The sequence below is a fragment of the Schistocerca americana genome, chromosome 8 (assembly GCF_021461395.2).
Source record: "Schistocerca americana isolate TAMUIC-IGC-003095 chromosome 8, iqSchAmer2.1, whole genome shotgun sequence".
Lineage (NCBI taxonomy): Eukaryota > Metazoa > Arthropoda > Insecta > Orthoptera > Acrididae > Schistocerca > Schistocerca americana.
In genome coordinates, this window is record NC_060126.1 from 506,259,385 (window position 1) to 506,278,689 (window position 19,305).

Sequence of the window (19,305 nt, forward strand, 5' to 3'; positions counted from 1 at the left end):
CGCACACAAAAGCAAGCCGTGCCGCGAGCAGTGACAGGTCGTAAACACTGATTATCAGAATGCAACAAACAATGCATGACACAGTACAATAATGCATTTTCAGCTTAGAGTGACACAAACACCTGTAACAAAGAGAACGGCACTTATCAGATCAAAGCAAAATAAGCAATCAATTCAAACCAGACAAAGCACGTGAAAAAGGAAGGGTGCCCGTATAAATACGGACGGAGCACCTGACGCACAGCAATGGCTACCTGGTAAAGCTTAAATGCTGAGCTTACAACTCGAACCAAACTACTGTAGCTGTTATCTTCATCCATTTGACCTAAATTGTGTCTCATGTTACAATGGACCAACTTCATTTAGATTTGGAGGTGAGATCTAAAACTTTTCTCTCCCCTTGAATTTGGAGTCTCAAATTTCAGGTGCGGCTTAGATTTGGGAAAATTTTTTCCTTGATTTCGAGTCTCATTTTTCAGGTGCTGCTTAGATTCGAGTAAATACGGTAGCCCTAAAATTTTCCCTTCCCAGTCCTGTCACCTCTTTCCATTTCACATCTCCACATCACGTTCACGGAGTGTCGCATTCATTACTGGCTTCTACAATCGTGCATTACAAGCCACCCCTCCCTGTCACATTCCTAGGCAGGAAACTGACTGCTTCCTCCGAGCTGTTGGTCGCCCACATGAAAGTCATTCTCCCTGACCCCTGCATCCCTCTCACCACTCCACCTGACACTCCCCACACCACCACCAGTCCACCTGCTGAAATGCAGCATTTCCAATGTTATTCCAGCTGGCACCATGTAGGGACATAAGTGGGGGGGGGGGGGGGGGCATTTTAGCTCTCAAATATGTAACTCCAAAAGATAACAAGTTGTTTCCCCCCCATGTGCGTACTGATAACTCAACGCTTCTGCTTTTCAATGAGTGATCTCTTTTAATCCAAAAGTATTTGCATTCTACGAGAACATTCCTACAGCATGGAATATTGGTTTATTAGAACTTCAACTCCATCTTCAGGGTTCTAAAATGTTATCACAGGTGCTAAATAACAGCATTAAGAAGTCATTATAATAGGGAGAGATACAACACTGATATGTGAATGTGAATATAATATAAATCAAATTTCAGCACTATTACACACATGTTCTTAAACAACACAATTTATTTCCTTTTGAATGCTTCATTTTAGCCACACACACTATTAACAAACTGATGTATTGGAATATTTTCTTTATTGATAGAATGCTTCCAAAGATTCTCATGAAGTAATTCTGCTCTCAGATGTGTAAAACATATGGGGCAATCAAATGAAAATGAGACAGATGGAAAACTGTTTGCGACTGTCTTCGGAACCGTGGTTGTACATCTCTTCGTCCATAGCAAATCGATTGTGACACATCACTTTCTTTGGGGTTCCAAAAATATGGAAATCACATTGGGGGAGGGGGGGGGAGGGGGGAGGGAGGGGGGGGGGGGGGGAAGGAGATTGGGATTGTATGGAGGATGTGTAAGGATTTCCCAGAAAAATGTATGCAGCAAAGTCTAAATATATTTGGCATTTGGCAACACGTGGGCAAACATCATCCACCAAGATAATTATACTGCCCATCAACATTTCTGAAAGTTTGGACTTTGCAGCACTCTTTAACTTTTGAAAAGTGTTGACATGCTGCTGTGTACTAATTGTGGGGTCATTTTTCAGAAAGTCTACGAGCAGCGGGCTCTTGCGGTCAGAGAAAATGGTCACCATAACTTTCCCAGGCTGCTCTGCATGTTGTTTTGACTACACTGCAGAAGTTTCACTCGGAAGCCTTTAAAGATCCACCAAAAAGCCACAATTTCTCAATGCGAAATTTTGATATTTTTGGAGCACTGAAGAAAGAGATTCATGACCATCGATATGTTTCAGATGAAGAGGCACATGCCTTGGTACAATCACGGTTCCATGGGCAGCCGCAAACATTTTTCTGTGAGGGCACTGAACCTCTCGTCTCACAATGGGATAACTCTACTAAAAGTTACTGCCAGTGCTTGATTTGCAAAAAAGGTTCTGGTACTGTGAACTTCTGGGGGACGTTTTTTTGAAATTTAGATGCCTTAAAATGTTATTTTAGTGCTTTCTTTTTGTCAGAGGTACCAGTAAGGTGTGCCGTCGCATAAAGTCACAAATCAAGCACAAGTTACTTTTGAAATAACAAACAATTTATATTAACTCCTCCCATTTGTCCTGTTTTCATTTGACTGAGCCTGGCATATAGCTTGCATTTATTACAAAACTGTTCACTTCGCTTGGTTATACACAGTTGCCACATAAATAAGATAAAAGTGTTTACAGCAGAATTTAGAAGCTTCTTGAAAGACTTTTTGTGTATGAAGCTGTATTTACCACCACATGCTCCCCTGTCTCTCTGCCCACATCATTGCCCCCCCCTCCCCCCTATATGTTCATCTCCTCCTCCACACTCCCCACCTCCTCCCCCACCTGCTTGGTCATGCCCATCAGCATGTCTCCCCCCCCCCCCCCCCCCCTTTCCATGCCCCATCTCCTCTTTGCTGCTCTCTCTGCCACATTTTATTCAATTCCATTTGTGATTAGCTAATTTTGTCCTAGTACGTGTTATCGAGCAAGCTAGCAGTTATGGCTACCTTCAGGCAGACCAGAAATAATACACCAATTATGTAAGAATTAAAAAAATGCCCAATTCAATTACATCACACAAAAACTACAGTGCACGCTTACAACACTTCATGATCAAAATACAGTAGTATGGGAAGAACAGCATGTAATGGCATCTCAAATAAGACTGTGCCCAACCTGCATGTTGTTGTTGTTGTTGTTGTTGTGGTCTTCAGTCCAGAGACTGGTTTGATGCAGCTCTCCATGCTACTCTATCCTGTGCAAGCTTCTTCATCTCCCAGTACCTACTGCAACCTAAATCACCCTGAATCTGCTTAGTGTATTCATCTCTTGGTCTCCCTCTATGATTTTTACCCTCCACGCTGCCATCCAATACTAAACTGGTGATCCTTTGATCCCTGCTTCTAGTCATGATGTACCACAAATTTCTCTTCTCCCTAATTCTATTCAGTACCTCCTCATTAGTTATGCGATCTACCCATCTACTCTTCAGCATTCTTCTGTAGCACCACATTTCGAAAGCTTCTATTCTGTTCTTGCCCAAACTATTTATCGTCCACATTTCACTTCCATACATGGCTACACTCCATACAAATACTTCCAGAAACGACTTCCTGACACTTAAATCAATTCTCGATGCTAACAAATTTCTCTTCTTCAGAAACGCTTTCCTTGCCATTGCCAGTCTACATTTTATATCCTCTCTACTTCGACCATCATCAGTTATTTTGCTCCCCAAATAGCAAAATTCATCTACTACTTTTTCCTAATCTAATTCCCTCAGCATCACCCAATTTAATTTGATTACATTTCATTATCTTCGTTTTTCTTTTGTTGATGTTTATCTTATATTCTCCTTTCAAGACACCGTCCATTCCGTTCAACTGCTCTTCCAAGTCCTTTGCTGTCTCTAGCAGAATTACAATGTCATCGGCAAACCTCAAAGTTTTTATTTCTTCTCCATGGATTTTAATTCCTACTCCAAATTTTTCTTTGTGTCCTTTACTGCTTGCTCAACATACAGATTGAGTAACATCGGAGAGAGGCTAAACCCTGTCTCACTCCCTTCCCAACCACTGCTTCCCTTTGATGGCCCTCAACTCTTATAACTGCGATCTGCTTTCTGTACAAATTGTAAATAGCCTTTCACTCCCTGCATTTTACCCCTGCCACCTTCAGAATTTGAAAAGGAGTATTCCAGTCAACATTGTCAAAAGTTGTCTCTAATTCTACAAGTGCTAGAAACGTAGGTTTGCCTTTCCTTAATCTATCTTTTAAGATAAGTCGTAGGGTCAGTATTGCTTCATGTGTTCCATCATTTCTATGGAATCCAAACTGATCTTCCCCCCAGGTCGGCTTCTACGAGTTTTTCCATTCATCTGTAAAGAATTTGTGTTAATATTTTGCAGCCATGAGTTATTAAACTGATAGTTTGGTAATTTTCACATCTGTCAACACTTGCTTTCTTTGGGATTGGAGTTGTTATATTCTTCTTGAAGTATGTGGGTATTTCACCTGTCTCATACATCTTGCTCACAAGATGGTAGAATTTTGTCAGGGCTGGCTCCCAACGCTGTCAGTAGTTCTAATGGAATGTGGTCTACTCCTGGGGTCTTGTTTCGACTTAGGTCTTTCAGTGCTCTGTCAAATTATTCACACAGTATCATAACTCCCATTTCATCTTCATCTACATCCTCTCCCATTTCCGTAATACTGTCCTCAAGTACATCGCCCTTGTATAGATCCTCTACATATTCCTTCCACCTCTCTGCTTTCTCTTCTTTGGTTAGATCTGGGTTTCCATCTGAGCTCTTGATATTAATGCAAGTGGTTCTCTTTTCTCCAGAGGTCTCTTTTAATTTTCCTGTAGTCAGTATCTATTGCACCCCTAATAAGATATGCCTCTACATCCTTACATTTGTCCTCTAGCCATCCCTGCTTAGCCATTTTGCACTTCCTGTCGATCTCATTTTTGAGACGTTTGTATTCATTTTTGCCTGCTTCATTTACTGCATTTTTATATTTTCTCCTTTCATCAATTAAATGCAATATTTCTTCTGTTACCCAAGGATTTCTACCAGTCCTCGTCTTTGTACCTACTTGATCCTCTGCTGCCTCCACTATTTCATTCCTCAAAGCTACCCATTCTTCTTCTATTGTATTTCTTTCCCCCATTCCTGTCAATTGTTCCCTTATGCTCTCCCTGAAACTCTGTACAACCTCTGGTTCTGTCAGTTTATACAGGTCCCATCTCCTTATATTCCCACGTTTTTGCAGTTTCTTCAGTTTCAATCTACAGTTCATAACCAGCAGATTGTGGTCAGAGTCCACATCTGCCCCTGGAAATATCTTACAATTTAAAACCTGGTTCCTAAATCTATTATACAATCTATCTGAAACCTTCTAGTATATCCAGGCCTCTTCCATGTATACAACTTTCTTTCATGATTCTTGTACCAAGTGTTTGCTATGAGTAAATGATGCTCTGTGCAAAATTCTACCAGGCGGCTTCCTCTTTCATTTCTTACCCCCTTTCCATATTCACCTACACCTCAATGTACACCAACATAAAATGCATAAAGGTAAAAAATATTTATGTAAAATCATATTATCGTTGAACGATGTTATAACATTACAATCACATTTCTGACAGTCTGCATTTAGGACTAAAGAGTAATAAACAGTAATCGAAATAGTAGTTTTGCAGTGAAGATTAGTGGTTTTTTAGTCCTATGTTTTATATTTTTAAGCTATTACAGGGATTATATCATATGATGATTGCTTCCACAATATCCCTCTTACCTGTTAAGTTTCACACGAAGATCACAGTCCATATGAAGAACATACCCTATAATGTCACGCAGTCGCCGACTGATTGTGATAACAGCTGATGTACCTTGTAAGAACACTTCATTAAGGCTTCTCGCTATCTGCAGAACTTCGCGTGCACGTGGTACGATTCTAGAAAAAGGATATGCAAAAGTGCTATAATTAACAGATATGGATAATTCAGTGACGTGGCTCAAAATGACTAATTGATTTCTTTCTTATTGTTCCTCCTTTCAAAATGTGGCTTATAGATAACTGCTCCATTTCCACACACCGTAACTAGAGATGCTGTCTTACACAGTAATTTAAGTTATGATCACATACTACTGAAACATAAAATGCAGTACTGGAACATACACAATGTGATCAAAAGTATCTGGACACTGCCAAAAAAATAATAATTTTTTCATATTATGTGCATTGTGATGCCACCTACTGCCAGGTACTCCATATCAGTGACCTCAGAAGTCATTAGACATCGTGAGAGAGCAGAATGGGGCGCTCCGTGGAACTCACGGACTTCAAACGTGGTCACGTGATTGGGTGTCACTTATGTCATATGTCTGTATGCGAGATTTCCACACTCCTAAACATCCCAAGGTCCACTGTTTCCAATGTGATAGTGAAGTGGAAATGTGAAGGGACACATACAGCACAAAAGCATACAGGCTGACATCGTCTGTTGACTGACAGAGACTGCCGATAGTTGAAGAGGTTTGTAATTTGTAATAGGCACACATCTATCCAGACCATCACACAGGAGTTCCAAACTGCATCAGGATCCGCTGCAAGAACTATGACAGTTAGGTGGAAGGTCAGAAAACTGGGATTTCATGGTTGAGCGGCTGCTCATAAGCCACACATAACGCCAGTAAATGCCAAATGATGCCTCGAATGGTGTAAGGAGTGTAAACATTGGAAGATTGAACAGTGGGAAAACGTTGTATGGAATGACAAATCACGGTACACAATGTGGCGATCCGATGGCAGCGTGTGGGTATGGCGAATGCCCAGTGAACATTATCTGCCAGTGTGTGTAGGGCCAACAGTAAAATTCGGAGGTGGTGGTGTTATGGTGTGGTTGTGCTTTTCATGGAGGGGGCTTGCACCCCTTGTTGTTTTGCATGGCACTATCACAGCACAGGCCTACCTTGATGTTTTAGGCACCTTCCTGCTTCCCTCTGTCGAAGAGCAATTTGGGGATGGTGATTGTATCTTTCAACACAATCAGGCACTTATTCATAATGTACGGAGTGGTTACCCGACAATAACATCCCTGTAATGGACTGGCCTGCACAGAGTCCTGACCTGAATACTATAGAACACCTTTGGGATGTTTTGGAACTCCGACTTCGTGCCAGGCCTCACAGACCAACATCGATCTCTCTCCTCAGTCCAGCACTCCGTGAAGAATGGCCTGCCATTCTCCAAGAAACCTGCCAGCACCTGACTGAACATATGCCTGTGAGAGTGGAAGCTGTCATCAAGGCTAAGTGTGGGCCAACACCATATTGAATTCCAGCACTACCAATGGAGGGCGCCACAAACTTTTAAGTCATTTTCGGCGAAGTGTTCGGATAATTTTGATCACATAGTGCTCTTCCACTTAATGTAGCAGATGCAACAAGTCAGTTTAATCACCACACATTTCCGTGCAAGGTCAAATTTGTGACACGGTTATGTTGAAATGTCATTATACTACAGATAAGTGCCTTACACTCATGTATTGGTATATTATATCTCAATCAGAAAGTCACTGCCAGCTGGAACGTATGTTAGTATGTTTCAAACAATCTGCACTGTTTTAGTTGTACTTATATATTAATTATTTTATTAATAGCAGTATATTTCTCTTTTGTTATTATTGTTGTTATTATCATCACAGCAAATTAGAGTGGTTCTGGAGTCATGTCTTTCAAATGTGAGGGGCACAGCTAACGTGAAATGGATCCTGTCTTCAACCATTGTAGCCAGTGCATACGGTTCTACTACTGAAGCACTGTATGAGAAAAATATCGTTACGCAGAGCCTGTGATCGCTTCTCACTGAACTCAGGCCACTGCCATGTGCTGCCATCGCATCACATCATAGGTCTAACCGATAGAATGTCCAAATTTAGTCATAGCCAGTCCTTGAAAACCACCACAGTTCAATGTCAGAACTGACATGTGGAGCTCACATTTCACTTTTTGTCACATGGCTTTACTTATACCAAAGTCGCATCATCCCTCTTTCTCGTGGACTGTTGGCATCCTGGCAGTGACAAGCGTCCAATTTTCCATCTGCTGTCAAGCTTTGTTGTCACCAATCACAGTATTTGGTGTGTGTGTGTGTGTGTGTGTGTGTGTGTGTGTGTGTGGACTGGACAGTCAGCTTTGCCAATTCATATTGAACTAGCCTGAGGTTTGCCTAAAGCAATTTAGAGAAACCACGGAAGACCTAAACATCAATGGTTAGGTAGGGATTTTAGTCTTAACATTCCAAAATACATGTGCATGGTCTTAAGCATTGTGACATCACACTCACTTGGAGTATCATATCGCACATCTTGCAGTGATATATGCTTAAAGTTCCTTCTGTGACTTGTCTGCAAGAATTCATTAATTTTGAGGAATACAGAACTTCATAAGTGTGTACTGCTCTGACAGCACACCTGTATCATTCTGAATACGGAGCTGCACCATAACAATGCGAAATATTATCTTCCAGTGTTACAGTCTCACCACACACAACGCTGTCAGTTTTCTTTGATCTGAATTTTGTATAAATAGGTGTATGAAGAATAAACCCGTGCCCAGAGATGAATTGGACCACTTATCTTGTGGAAACTAAATGCTCCATCCTACTTTATTCTTTAGTGTTTGGCAGAAGTGATGCCGACATGTGTTGCCACTCCCTGTCAGTACTGCAGCTCCAATACCCAGTAACACACCATGTACTGCCCACATTCTTTTCATGTATTTTCTCTTCAGAGCTACTCTCCTTTGTAGTTAAAGGTCTTCGAGGTATATATATTCCCAAGATAACAAGTAGGGAATCTACTGGCATTGTTTTGTATACATTTCTCACTCTTAAGAGTATACCCCTTCGCATTTTTCTCAGAAGCATTAATAGCTTTTCATGTGTCTTTTTATGTGGTTCAGCACTGCCTCTGAGCTTTAAACATAAAGACTACCCTATGAAACTGCCTCACTGTATGGTTGGTATTGAATACTGAACAGTGATTAAGCTGGCAACTTAATGCATTATTTTTACACATATTCTTGCAGTAATTTTATATGGTCTCTGCAACTCAGAACCTCAAGGAGATAGAGAGCAAAATATGTATGTGGTGTCTTTTGATTAAAACTTTGTTTAGCATAATGATCATAGTCCACACTGTAGTTAATTTTCCTTTCAGAAGGATATATGTTTTATTTACTACTGTTTTTATTTGTCAGGCAAGCACCAGCTCTTTGTTTATTTTAGAAGTGTTGTGCCACTAAATACAACACAGACCCCCAAATCGATTTCTGTCCACATCCCTTTGTGATGTTTCTTTGTATTTCTACATGGCTGGTGCATTAGACTTCCAATTTTTACCATAATCCTCAAGATTCAAACAAAAACTTGTTGGAACTTTCAAATGCCTGGGCCCGGCAGGAAATAAGGGCCAGCACAGGATCCATACGTGTATACTACACTCAGCACAATGAAACGCAAAGCACCACATGCCCAGTCCAATGGACCTTTTAAAAATCTTCCCTTCTGAAAGGCACATTTGTTCCGTCTGGTCAGTTCTCTATGCGAGTGTTGTCACACACAGAAGTCTTAAATTACTGTACTGTTTTCTTTCTTTATTGTAGACATTTGTCCCAGTGAAAGCATTCTATTTCTTTATACACATGCCCTGAATTAAATCTATGTCTGATTTGGTGGTTTCATTATATAGAGTAATTGTCCTCACTGTTTCTTCCAATTTTACTTGATAAGTGGAACGGTCGATTCTGATTTTTTGGGAGAATTTTAAATAAGTGTAGCCCACCTGTAAAGGAGACAGTGTACAGAACACTAGCACAACCCATTCTTGAGGACTGCTAAAACATTTGGGATCTGCAGCAGGTCAGACTAAAGAAAGACACTGAAGCAATTGACAAGTGTGCTCCTACATTTGTTACCTGTAGGTTAGGACAATACTCGAGTATGACAGAAGTCCTTTGTGAACTCAAATGGGAATCCCTGAATGGAATACTGTGTTCTTTTTGCGAAACACTATGAAGAAAATTTAGAGAACAGGAATTTGCAGGTGAAACCACACTACAATTCTACTGCCGCCAACACACATTTCATGTAAGGACTGTGAAGACAAGGTACGAGAAATAAGGGCTTGTATGGAGGCATGTCAACAGTTGTGTTCCCCTTGTTCTATCTGGGAGTGGATGAGGAAAGAGAATAACAATTAGTGGTACAAGGTACCATCTGCCATGCACCATGCACTGATGAAAGATTCATTTTGCAAATAATCACTGATCCCCGAATGGTGGCTAAGCTGTTCTCCACCAACACCTTTCTGCCATAGGTGTTATCGAGGTACATAGGTGAGCTCCTACGGAAATTCGAAAGTTGGAGAGGGGTACTGTCAGGTTGAATTCTGAGCAAGTCATGCCTCGGTAGCTCAGTTGGTAAGAAAACTGCCCACAAAAGCTGTTGATTCAATGATAAACTGTGGGGTCCATGCATTTACATATCCCTCATTATTTTGCTGACAGCTCCTACTGAAAAAAAGTGTCCCTTGCACACAAAACAATCCCTTAAGGGGTCAATAACAATAAACCACTGACGATGTCTCTCACTGTACAACCAACTCCGAGATCTATCACCTGAAGGAAAATGCCTGTCTGATGAAAGTGAAGGAAAGATGGTTGCAAAAGCAAAGGGTCAATGTTGGCAAAATAAAACAAAATGCAGAAACATGACAAGCTCCAGTTTCCTAGTCAAACAAACAAATATACTAAACTATGGGAAGGGACAAATATTTGCGCTCTATAGACAAGTAATCTTATTAACAGTAAGTGGAACTGACATATACCTTGGCCCGCTGAAACATGGTACTTTAAGGTCACTCCACAAATTGACTGACAAACAAACACGGAATGCGAGGCACTGTGTCTTCTGAACCAACAACAGCACAACAACAAAAGTCAGTTCCGAAATCAACGTTATCATGTTGCTGGCTTCTATGTAACCATTGGATGTTAGTGTGTAACCGCCTGCTTCTATATAGTTGTGTCGTGTTACCACTTTGACTACAGTTTTTGTTTATTAAAAAATTTCATCAAAAAGACATTATTCACCAAGTAATAATCTGCTGCACTGTGGAGTGCTGTTAAATAATTAGGCTTTAGAACTTGAGTTTTACAAGCAAGAAAAATAATTTGTTTCTGCTAGTAGGTGTCCATCAGTTTCTGCGGATGAAGTTTTAGAGCTTACACTGGAAAACTCTAGGACTCAGTCAAAGAACTGCAATAAGGAAAGGGGGCTACTTCAATACTTGCAAGAGAATTAAGTAAACTGTGTGGAACAGCCCCTGTGGAGAAAACAGTGTACTTTTAAGTACTACTGAAAAGAAAAAAGGAAAAAGCAGCCTCGCGCAGTTACAGATCTTGATTCATTCCAAACTGTTGCAGTTTGTCGGCACATTTATGGATATTATAGTGCAGTGGTTGCTGGCAACAGACACTGCTGCAGAAGTGGGTATGACAAAGCTGCTGTTACATTCACTTGTGAAACAAAATAAGCCTATGGGCACTTACATATGAGTAGATGAAGCTGCAAGGGAACTAGGTCATATGGTAATTAGGCTACCAACTTATCACTGTCATTTCAACCCAATTGAATTGGTTTGGAGTGATGTCAAACTTACATTTGAAATAATAATGTCTTTAACTACAAAAGAAGTGGAAAGGCTGTTACATTAAGTTCGTGCTACTGTAGATGCCACCTCATGGAAGAAGGAAGTAGATCATGTTGGTAAACTTGTTGGAGAAGCCAACTACATGTGATACTACATGTGATAATAAACAGTTAATAACTGCTGCTGCTGCTGCTGATGATGGTGATTGTTATGACGATGGTTTTAGTGTCAATTCTTGTATACTATAAAATTCTTTTCACAGTAATTATTTTCTCCATTGTCAGAAACACTTTTTCTGTGATACTTACATATACATTATTATGCAGTGGCTTGTATGTGTAGTGATAGTAACACGCATTCACAAAACATATTTCGGTACCAGAGCTGTGAGAATGTGCGAAGGCAGCTATAGCCAACAACATGTGAGCTGTCAAGTGACATATTTCAGTGGCCCATGTGTAGGTCAAGCAGCTTTGTGATAAACTTACTATATACTATTTCAGCCTTGCTCATTTCAGTTTAATATAAGGTAGATTAAACTTTGCGTGGTATAACTCACCTGCACAATCTATCATTGGTAATTAACGGAATGACATGCTTTCGCAACCAGCAAAAATGCAGAGTCAACATTTCAAGAGAGCTTGGCCTGACACCTCCTTTGGGAACAGGATGATACCCCTGTTGGGTGAAACGTTCAACCCACATAACAGAATTCATAATTTCTGCCAAACTGTTATCATCACTGAACATTTCTGGGCACATTACTGCCAATTGCTCAATACAAATGTTGACTGCAGTAACCAAAGTGTAGAGTTTCTGCAGCAGCAACTGTTGGCAATGAACGGAATCAACTTCACCTGCAGAAGAAAATCAATTAACTGTAAAACAAAGAGTTTAAGCAAATATCAGGTTATGATTTACTAACTTCAATTTATTAAAGATCAAAATTATTTAATTCAAAATTTAGAAAAACATATCATTTAAATATCAGTGAAGTACAGAATAAAACAAATACGACATATTAACTTTTGGAAGGCAAATATGCCTCTATGCAGTCATTTTACGACCATATGTGAGGCATACGTGGGTCACATACTCCAGTGGTATCTCAACTGTAACTGCAAATGTAGTACTCATGATGCTCACTGGTCAGTATGACCAGATGTGGCATAAGCAATAAGAAACAACTTATTTGTTTTGTAGAAGATGCACTATGTAGCAAATAAGCCAATTAAACTAAGTCTTGAACAATAAATGAAACTAAACCAACAAAGAAAACAGAACTTTCTGAAGTCTTATTAGGTGGTGGCACTGATAAGAACCTGGACTACAGAACCTACATACAAGGTCTGTTCAAAAAATTCCACAAAATTTTTCCACGCTTATCTTTTACTTATAGTGTATGATCTCCTTCGAAATACTCTTCTACACAATTTATACAACACTCCCAATGCCATTTCCACTTCCAGAAGCAGTCTTGGTATGCATATTGCCGGAAAGTGCAATGTGCTGCCTGCGAATTTTCTTTCATCTTGTCTATCATTGCAAATCTTCGTTCTTTCAATGTGGTTTTCAACTTTGGAAATAAAGAAAAAAGTCTGCAGGGACCAGGTCTGGCGAGTACTGAGGATGAGGCAGCACAGTTATTTTGTTTTTTGTGCAATAGCCACACACTAACTGGGATGAATGTGCGGGTGCGTTAGCGTGATGCAAGAAGAATGAATTGTGTAGCCACATTTCAGTCCATTCCTTCTCACATTTTCCCACAGGCATTGCAACATGTCTCGATAGTGGCATGAATTCATGATGAATTAATCCTTCAAAGTCAAAGGAGACTATCAGCATGGCTTTGAAGTTTGATCTGACCTAACAAGCGTTTTTGGTCTTGGAGACTATTTCCCGGCCCATTCTGAAGACTGAACATTGGTTTCAACATCATAACTGTAAAACCATTTCTCATCACCAGTTATAATTGTCTCAAGCAACATCTTGTTCTCACTTGCGTGATCCAAAATTGCTCTTCACAGATGGCGAGGCAACGGTCTTTCTGCTTTTGAATCATGAGTAATGGGACAAATTTGGCAGCAACACAATGCATTTCAAGATGCTGTGTCAGGATTTCATGACAGGGTCCAACTGAAATGTTACACTCTTCTGCAATCTCTCTGACAGTCTGTCTTTCATTGGGATGCACAATTTCGTAGATGTTTCAGATATGAGCATCATCGGTAGACATCGAAGGGTGTTCTGAATAAGGGTCATCTTTAACTTCCGCCACGCCATAATTTTAAACAGTGTTAACCATTCGTAACGCCGAGTACGGCATAAGCACTCAGCACCATGGGCTTCCTGCATCATCTGGTGTGTCTCTGTAGCAGTTTTATTGAGTTTCAAGCAAAATTTAATGCAGATGCGTTGCTGCTCTAACTCTTCCATCTCAAAATTCGCAATCTGTGCGACACATAGTTCTACTCAAAACAGCACTGACTAATAACTAGCAGACATACAACAATGAAACTTGTGGCAGTCATGCACTAAACACAAGCATGTTACGTTCCAACACACCATTGGTGTGAAATTACGATTGAACTGACCTTGTATCTAATCTCACCATATTTTGCATTACAGTTAAAATCAAATTTTTGAGATGAAAATGTTGATTTAATTTTCCTAATTTTCATACACTAACATATTCTGTACACCTGATCAAAACGATTGGGCAGATGCACTGTCATCAAGGACCGTCTCAAATCACATCACGAAATGAAACACAAGGAGATTAGTATCATGGTGTAAATGGCAAGTTTCTGAGATAGTGTAGTTACGAATTCTTTTTAAATAAAGATTTTAGAAAATCTAATAATAAACAGGGACAGAGATTTCAATTTAAATAGGATTTTGGGTCTGGCACATCCACCAAAGATGGAAAAAGTTAGGACAAAGTGCATTTCGAGGAATATCAGTATGGGCTCTGAAAAACAAGAGAGAATCAAAGGTCGTAATGGGCATCAGGAGTCGAACTCAGAATAAACAGTGGCATGGGGCCAACAGCAATTAACAGTATGGCTGGCGAAAGGCAGTCAGTATACATAACAGCAAAACTCACAGTACCTGAGGAAGATGGCTGGGCCACTCGTTGAAACATAGTACAGAAAATGTAAACAACTTGACTTATACTCAGCAGCAATCCATTAAAATCAGAAAGTGATAAAGGTAGTTAAACAATTTACTGCCAAATGAAAATAATACAGCAAAAATATGATCAAAGCGGTGGGATTCATATCCTGCTGGATGAGTATTTTTTATAGTGCAGGAATATATTTACAAGGGACAGATTAACTCCCGTGTATTCTTAAACACTTCACTTTCATAACGACTCATTGTATATGGTTTCTGAAACTGTTTCACTACTAGCTATGGTACTGGGCACACACAAAGATCTTAGTGAATACATACTGCATAAAGGGCCAACAAACAAATGTAGAAAATTTACTTAAGAAGTTTCTTTGTTTATAGGCTTTTGCAGTTAATGTTAGTTTGCATAATATTCTTTTGGGCTGCAGACTGCATCATATTGTAAATGAAACAAAGTTTTGATCACTATTAATTTCATAAGGGTATGTAAAGGCTCTGATGGAGGCCACAGGTGAAGTTAAGTGTTATTTTACAACAAGGCAGTCTACACCCTATGGAAATCTGTGTAAATTTTCCCTTCTTTACTAGCAATAGAATTTTAGTTCCACAGAACCAGCAACATTTCAACTTTGAATTTTAAACGTCTTTTACTCAAAAATTTGCATGGATAACACATGGAATTGCAGAATGAAAACGTAATCAATCACAACTGTATAAAGCAGCACATAGTACCCCCTTACCTTTAGTGAACTTCTGCGAGAGATCCAACAGTGTGAGACTAGAAGGCTTTACTTTTCTTTTTTCCATCTGGTGACTGATGAAGGTAAAATAATTTAAAACATGTATACTATTTACTGTGGCACAGTAAGCATGCCAGTTAAGATTAATGTTACTGCACTGTTGTTGGGCAAATGGCAACCATCGTACATCCCACGGAAGTTCTTTCCAGTCACAGATATCGACTTCTTGCAGGCCCACACCCAACCGTCTCGGCACAACTCCAGTGCAGATCAATCTACAACCAAAAATATTAATATGACATCGTTATTTAAATCACAATATACCATAATATTCTGACACAAAAAATTAAACACTAATTTAGTATTTTAATAAATCACTTATCTTCCCAAAACAAAGTTCGACAAAAATTGAAAAAAATTAAAAAATGGAGCGAAAATAAACATATGAGTAAAGCAGCCTCAAGTGAAATAACTGGAATGATAGCTGAGAATAAGCTTCAAGCTGGTGTACTATTTCACTTAATTTCTAGGCCAGCTAAACTCTTACAATTAGCATTTTTTTGTTTTTTATTTTTTGTTGAGTCCAAAGAAGAGCTCTATGAAACTGTCTTATTTACTATGGATTAGCTCTTGAAAACATGCAGTTTGATGCAAAAGAAGACTGTACACAACTACTGTCTCAGAGGGTAATCGAATACACACCCCACATATTCCAAAACATTATCGTGTTAGGACAGGATGATTAAAATTGGTGTCATAACATGCAATAAAATACACAGGAAACAAAAACTGCTACATACCTAACACTTAAAATGAAACTACAAGCATTTCTAATAAAACACTGTTTCTATTCTGAACAATGTTTTCTGTATATATAAAATAAACGTAACTTAAATAATTAATAATAAACTTAGATTGTAGAAATAGATACCTAATTTTAATTTGTAAACGTCTTTTGCTTATATTATATATTACTGTATCCACATTCTGATCTGTCCAGTACTCACTTCTGCAACTGTGCAGCATGATAACACTGGACCAATGAAAAAATCAAATCAAATTAAATTAAATTATCAGAGATTGTTTCTGTCACTTCTACATCAGTAAATTATTGTACCCTATCAGTCTAGGGAATATTACAAGTAATGGAAAGTCCAGGATTGAACAATAACAATATTATATTGCTACTCACCTCATAAAGCTGATAAGTCACAGACAGGTACAACGAAAAGACTTACATTTAACCTTTCATCATCCAAAATGTCTTCTTCCAAAGTAGAAAAACACACGCACACACACACAAAGAAGAAGAAGAAGAAGAAAAAGAAGAAGATCACTCACTCTTTCTTGAGAGGTAGTAGTCACATGTGAGAGTTATTCTTGTGTGAATGTATACGTGTTTTTTACTTCAGAAGAAGGCATTTTGGCTCAAAGCTCTAATGTTCAGCAGTCTATTTGTTGTGCCTGTCTGCGACTCTGTCTCTCCTTTATGTGGACAGTAGCAATCTACAAACAAAAAGACTGCCAGACATCATTCAGCAATTACACTAAGTCCTTCAAACAACGGAAAATGCAGAATGGAACAACTGCGAGAAATAACCACAGAAATCAATATGGCACATACAACAAATGTATCTGTTAGGACAGTACAGCGAAATTTGGCATCAATGGGCTACGGCACCTCTGCTGACAGCACGGCACCGTGCGCAGCACCTCTCCTGGGCTCGTGACAGTATCGGTTGGACCCTCGACGACAGGAAAACCGTGGCCTGATTAGGTGAGTCCCAATTTTAGTTGGTAAGAGCTGAAGGTAGGATTCAAGTACTGCACACACCCCACGAAGCTGTGGACCCAAGCTGTCAGCAAGGCACTAAGCAAATTGGTAGTGACTCCATAACGGTGTTGTCTGTGTTTACATAGAATAGACAGGGTTCTCTGTTCCAAATGAAAAGACCAATGCCTCGGAGACCATTTGCAGCTGTTCACAGACTTCACGTTCCCAAATAACGATGGAATTTTTATAGATTACAATGTGCCACGTCACCATGCCACGAATGCTCACCATTAGTTTGAAGAACATCCTCGACAATTTGAGCAAACGATATGGCCACTCATTTCATCCGACATCAATCCCACCGAACATTTACGGGACACAATCGAGATGTCAGTTCGTGCACGAAATCCTCCAATGGCAAGACTTTTGCAACTGTGGTTGACTACAGAAGAAGCACGGCTCAATATTTCTGTCGGTGACTGCCAATGACTAGTCGAGTCCGTGCCACGTCGAGTTGCTGCACTACGTCAGGCAAAAGGAGGTCCAACACAATGTTACGAGGTACCCCATGACTTCTGTCATCTCAGTTTGTGTGTGTGTTCTCCTGCTTCCATTTGGTGAGTTTATTTTTATCTATCCAATTACATATTTCTAAAAACAAAGATGATGTGACTTACCAAATGAAAGTGCTGGCAAGTCGGCAGACACACAAACGAACACAAACATACACACAAAATTCAAGCTTTCGCAACAAACTGTTGCCTCATCAGGAAAGAGGGAAGGAGGGGAAAGACGAAAGGATGTGGGTTTTAAGGGAGAGGGTAAGGAGTCATTCCAATCCCGAGAGCGGAAAGACTTACCTTACGGGGAAAAAAGGACGGGTATACACTCACGCACACACACACACACACATATCCATCCACACATATACAGACACAAGCAGACATATTTAAAGACCATTTAAATATGTCTGCTTGTGTCTGTATATGTGTGGCTGGATATGTGTGTGTGTGTGTGTGTGTGTGTGTGTGTGTGTGTGCGCGCGCGAGTGTATGGGTCTTTGAATATGTCTGCTTGTGTCTGTATATGTGTGGATGGATATGTGTGTGTATGCGTGAGTGTATACCCGTCCTTTTTTTCCCCCTAAGGTAAGTCTTTCCGCTCCCGGGATTGGAATGACTCCTTACCCTCTCCCTTAAAACCCACATCCTTTCGTCTTTCCCCTCCTTCCCTCTTTCCTGATGAGGCAACAGTTTGTTGCGAAAGCTTGAATTTTGTGTGTATGTTTGTGTTCGTTTGTGTGTCTGTCGACCTGCCAGCACTTTCATTTGGTAAGTCACATCAACTTTGTTTTTAGATATATTTTTCCTACGTGGCATGTTTCCCTCTATTATAACCAATTACATATTTCTATAGACGACCCGACCTCCCCCCCCCCCCCTCCAGACACACACACACACACACACACACACACACACACACACACACACACACACACTGCCACTGTCACCTCTGGGTGCTAAGAACCAACTGTGGCTGAATCTGAGGCGAGCATGATCTTTTGTGGGTTGCATAGTGGGTGTGCAGAGGTGGCCTGAGGCAAGATGGGATGGCAAGGTGGGGGCAGAGTGCAGGGGTGTGGTGGGAACAGCATACGGCTGGTAGGTGCAGAATCATAAGGGCGGGAGGTTGTCAAAGAGGAGAGGGTAGAAGTGAGGAAGGGGAAAGGACTATGTAGGTGCACTGGCGGAACACAACGCACGTGTAGGGCTGACGCAGGAGCAGGGAAGGGGAGAGGCAGGCGGAGGACGTAGACTCGCGATGGTGACGCCAGGGAGACTTTGGGAACAGAGAATAGGTTGTAGAGAGAGTTACAATGTATGTGATTCAGAAAAGCTGGCGTTTGTGAAAAGAATCCGGGTTGTGAAGCAATCATTAAAGTGAAGCACTCCACGCCGGGTGGCAGGTTCGCAACTGGACGGTCCAGTTCTCAGCCTCAGTTTGTCAGTTTGTCGGACACACAGGTCGTCGGCTGTTGTGCCCACATAGACTGCAGCAGTGTTTGCAGCTTAGCTTGTACATCAAGTGGTTGCTTTCACAGGTGGCCCTGCCTTTGATGGGGTAGGAGGTGGTTGTGGCAGGGACTGGAGTAGATGGTAGTGGAAGAATGTATCGGACAGTCACGCATCTAGGTCTATTCCAGCGATATGAAGCACGATACGAGGGATCGGAAGCAGTGGCGTAGGGATGTGCAAAGCTATTGTGCGGGTTGGTAGGGCATCGAAGTACCA

General features: G+C 40.5%; 1 protein-coding gene across 1 annotated transcript in view; it reads right to left on the minus strand.

Moving 5' to 3' along the window:
- LOC124544805 (midasin-like) overlaps nt 1-19,305 on the minus strand; it is a 291,545-nt gene that overhangs the window by 232,192 nt on the left and 40,048 nt on the right. The window contains exons 4-6 of the mRNA XM_047123490.1: nt 15,241-15,515; nt 11,925-12,222; nt 5,446-5,604 (exon numbers count right to left, since the gene is read on the minus strand). Coding sequence (XP_046979446.1) covers nt 5,446-5,604; nt 11,925-12,222; nt 15,241-15,515 — 732 coding nt within the window. The remainder of the gene's footprint in view (nt 1-5,445; nt 5,605-11,924; nt 12,223-15,240; nt 15,516-19,305) is intronic.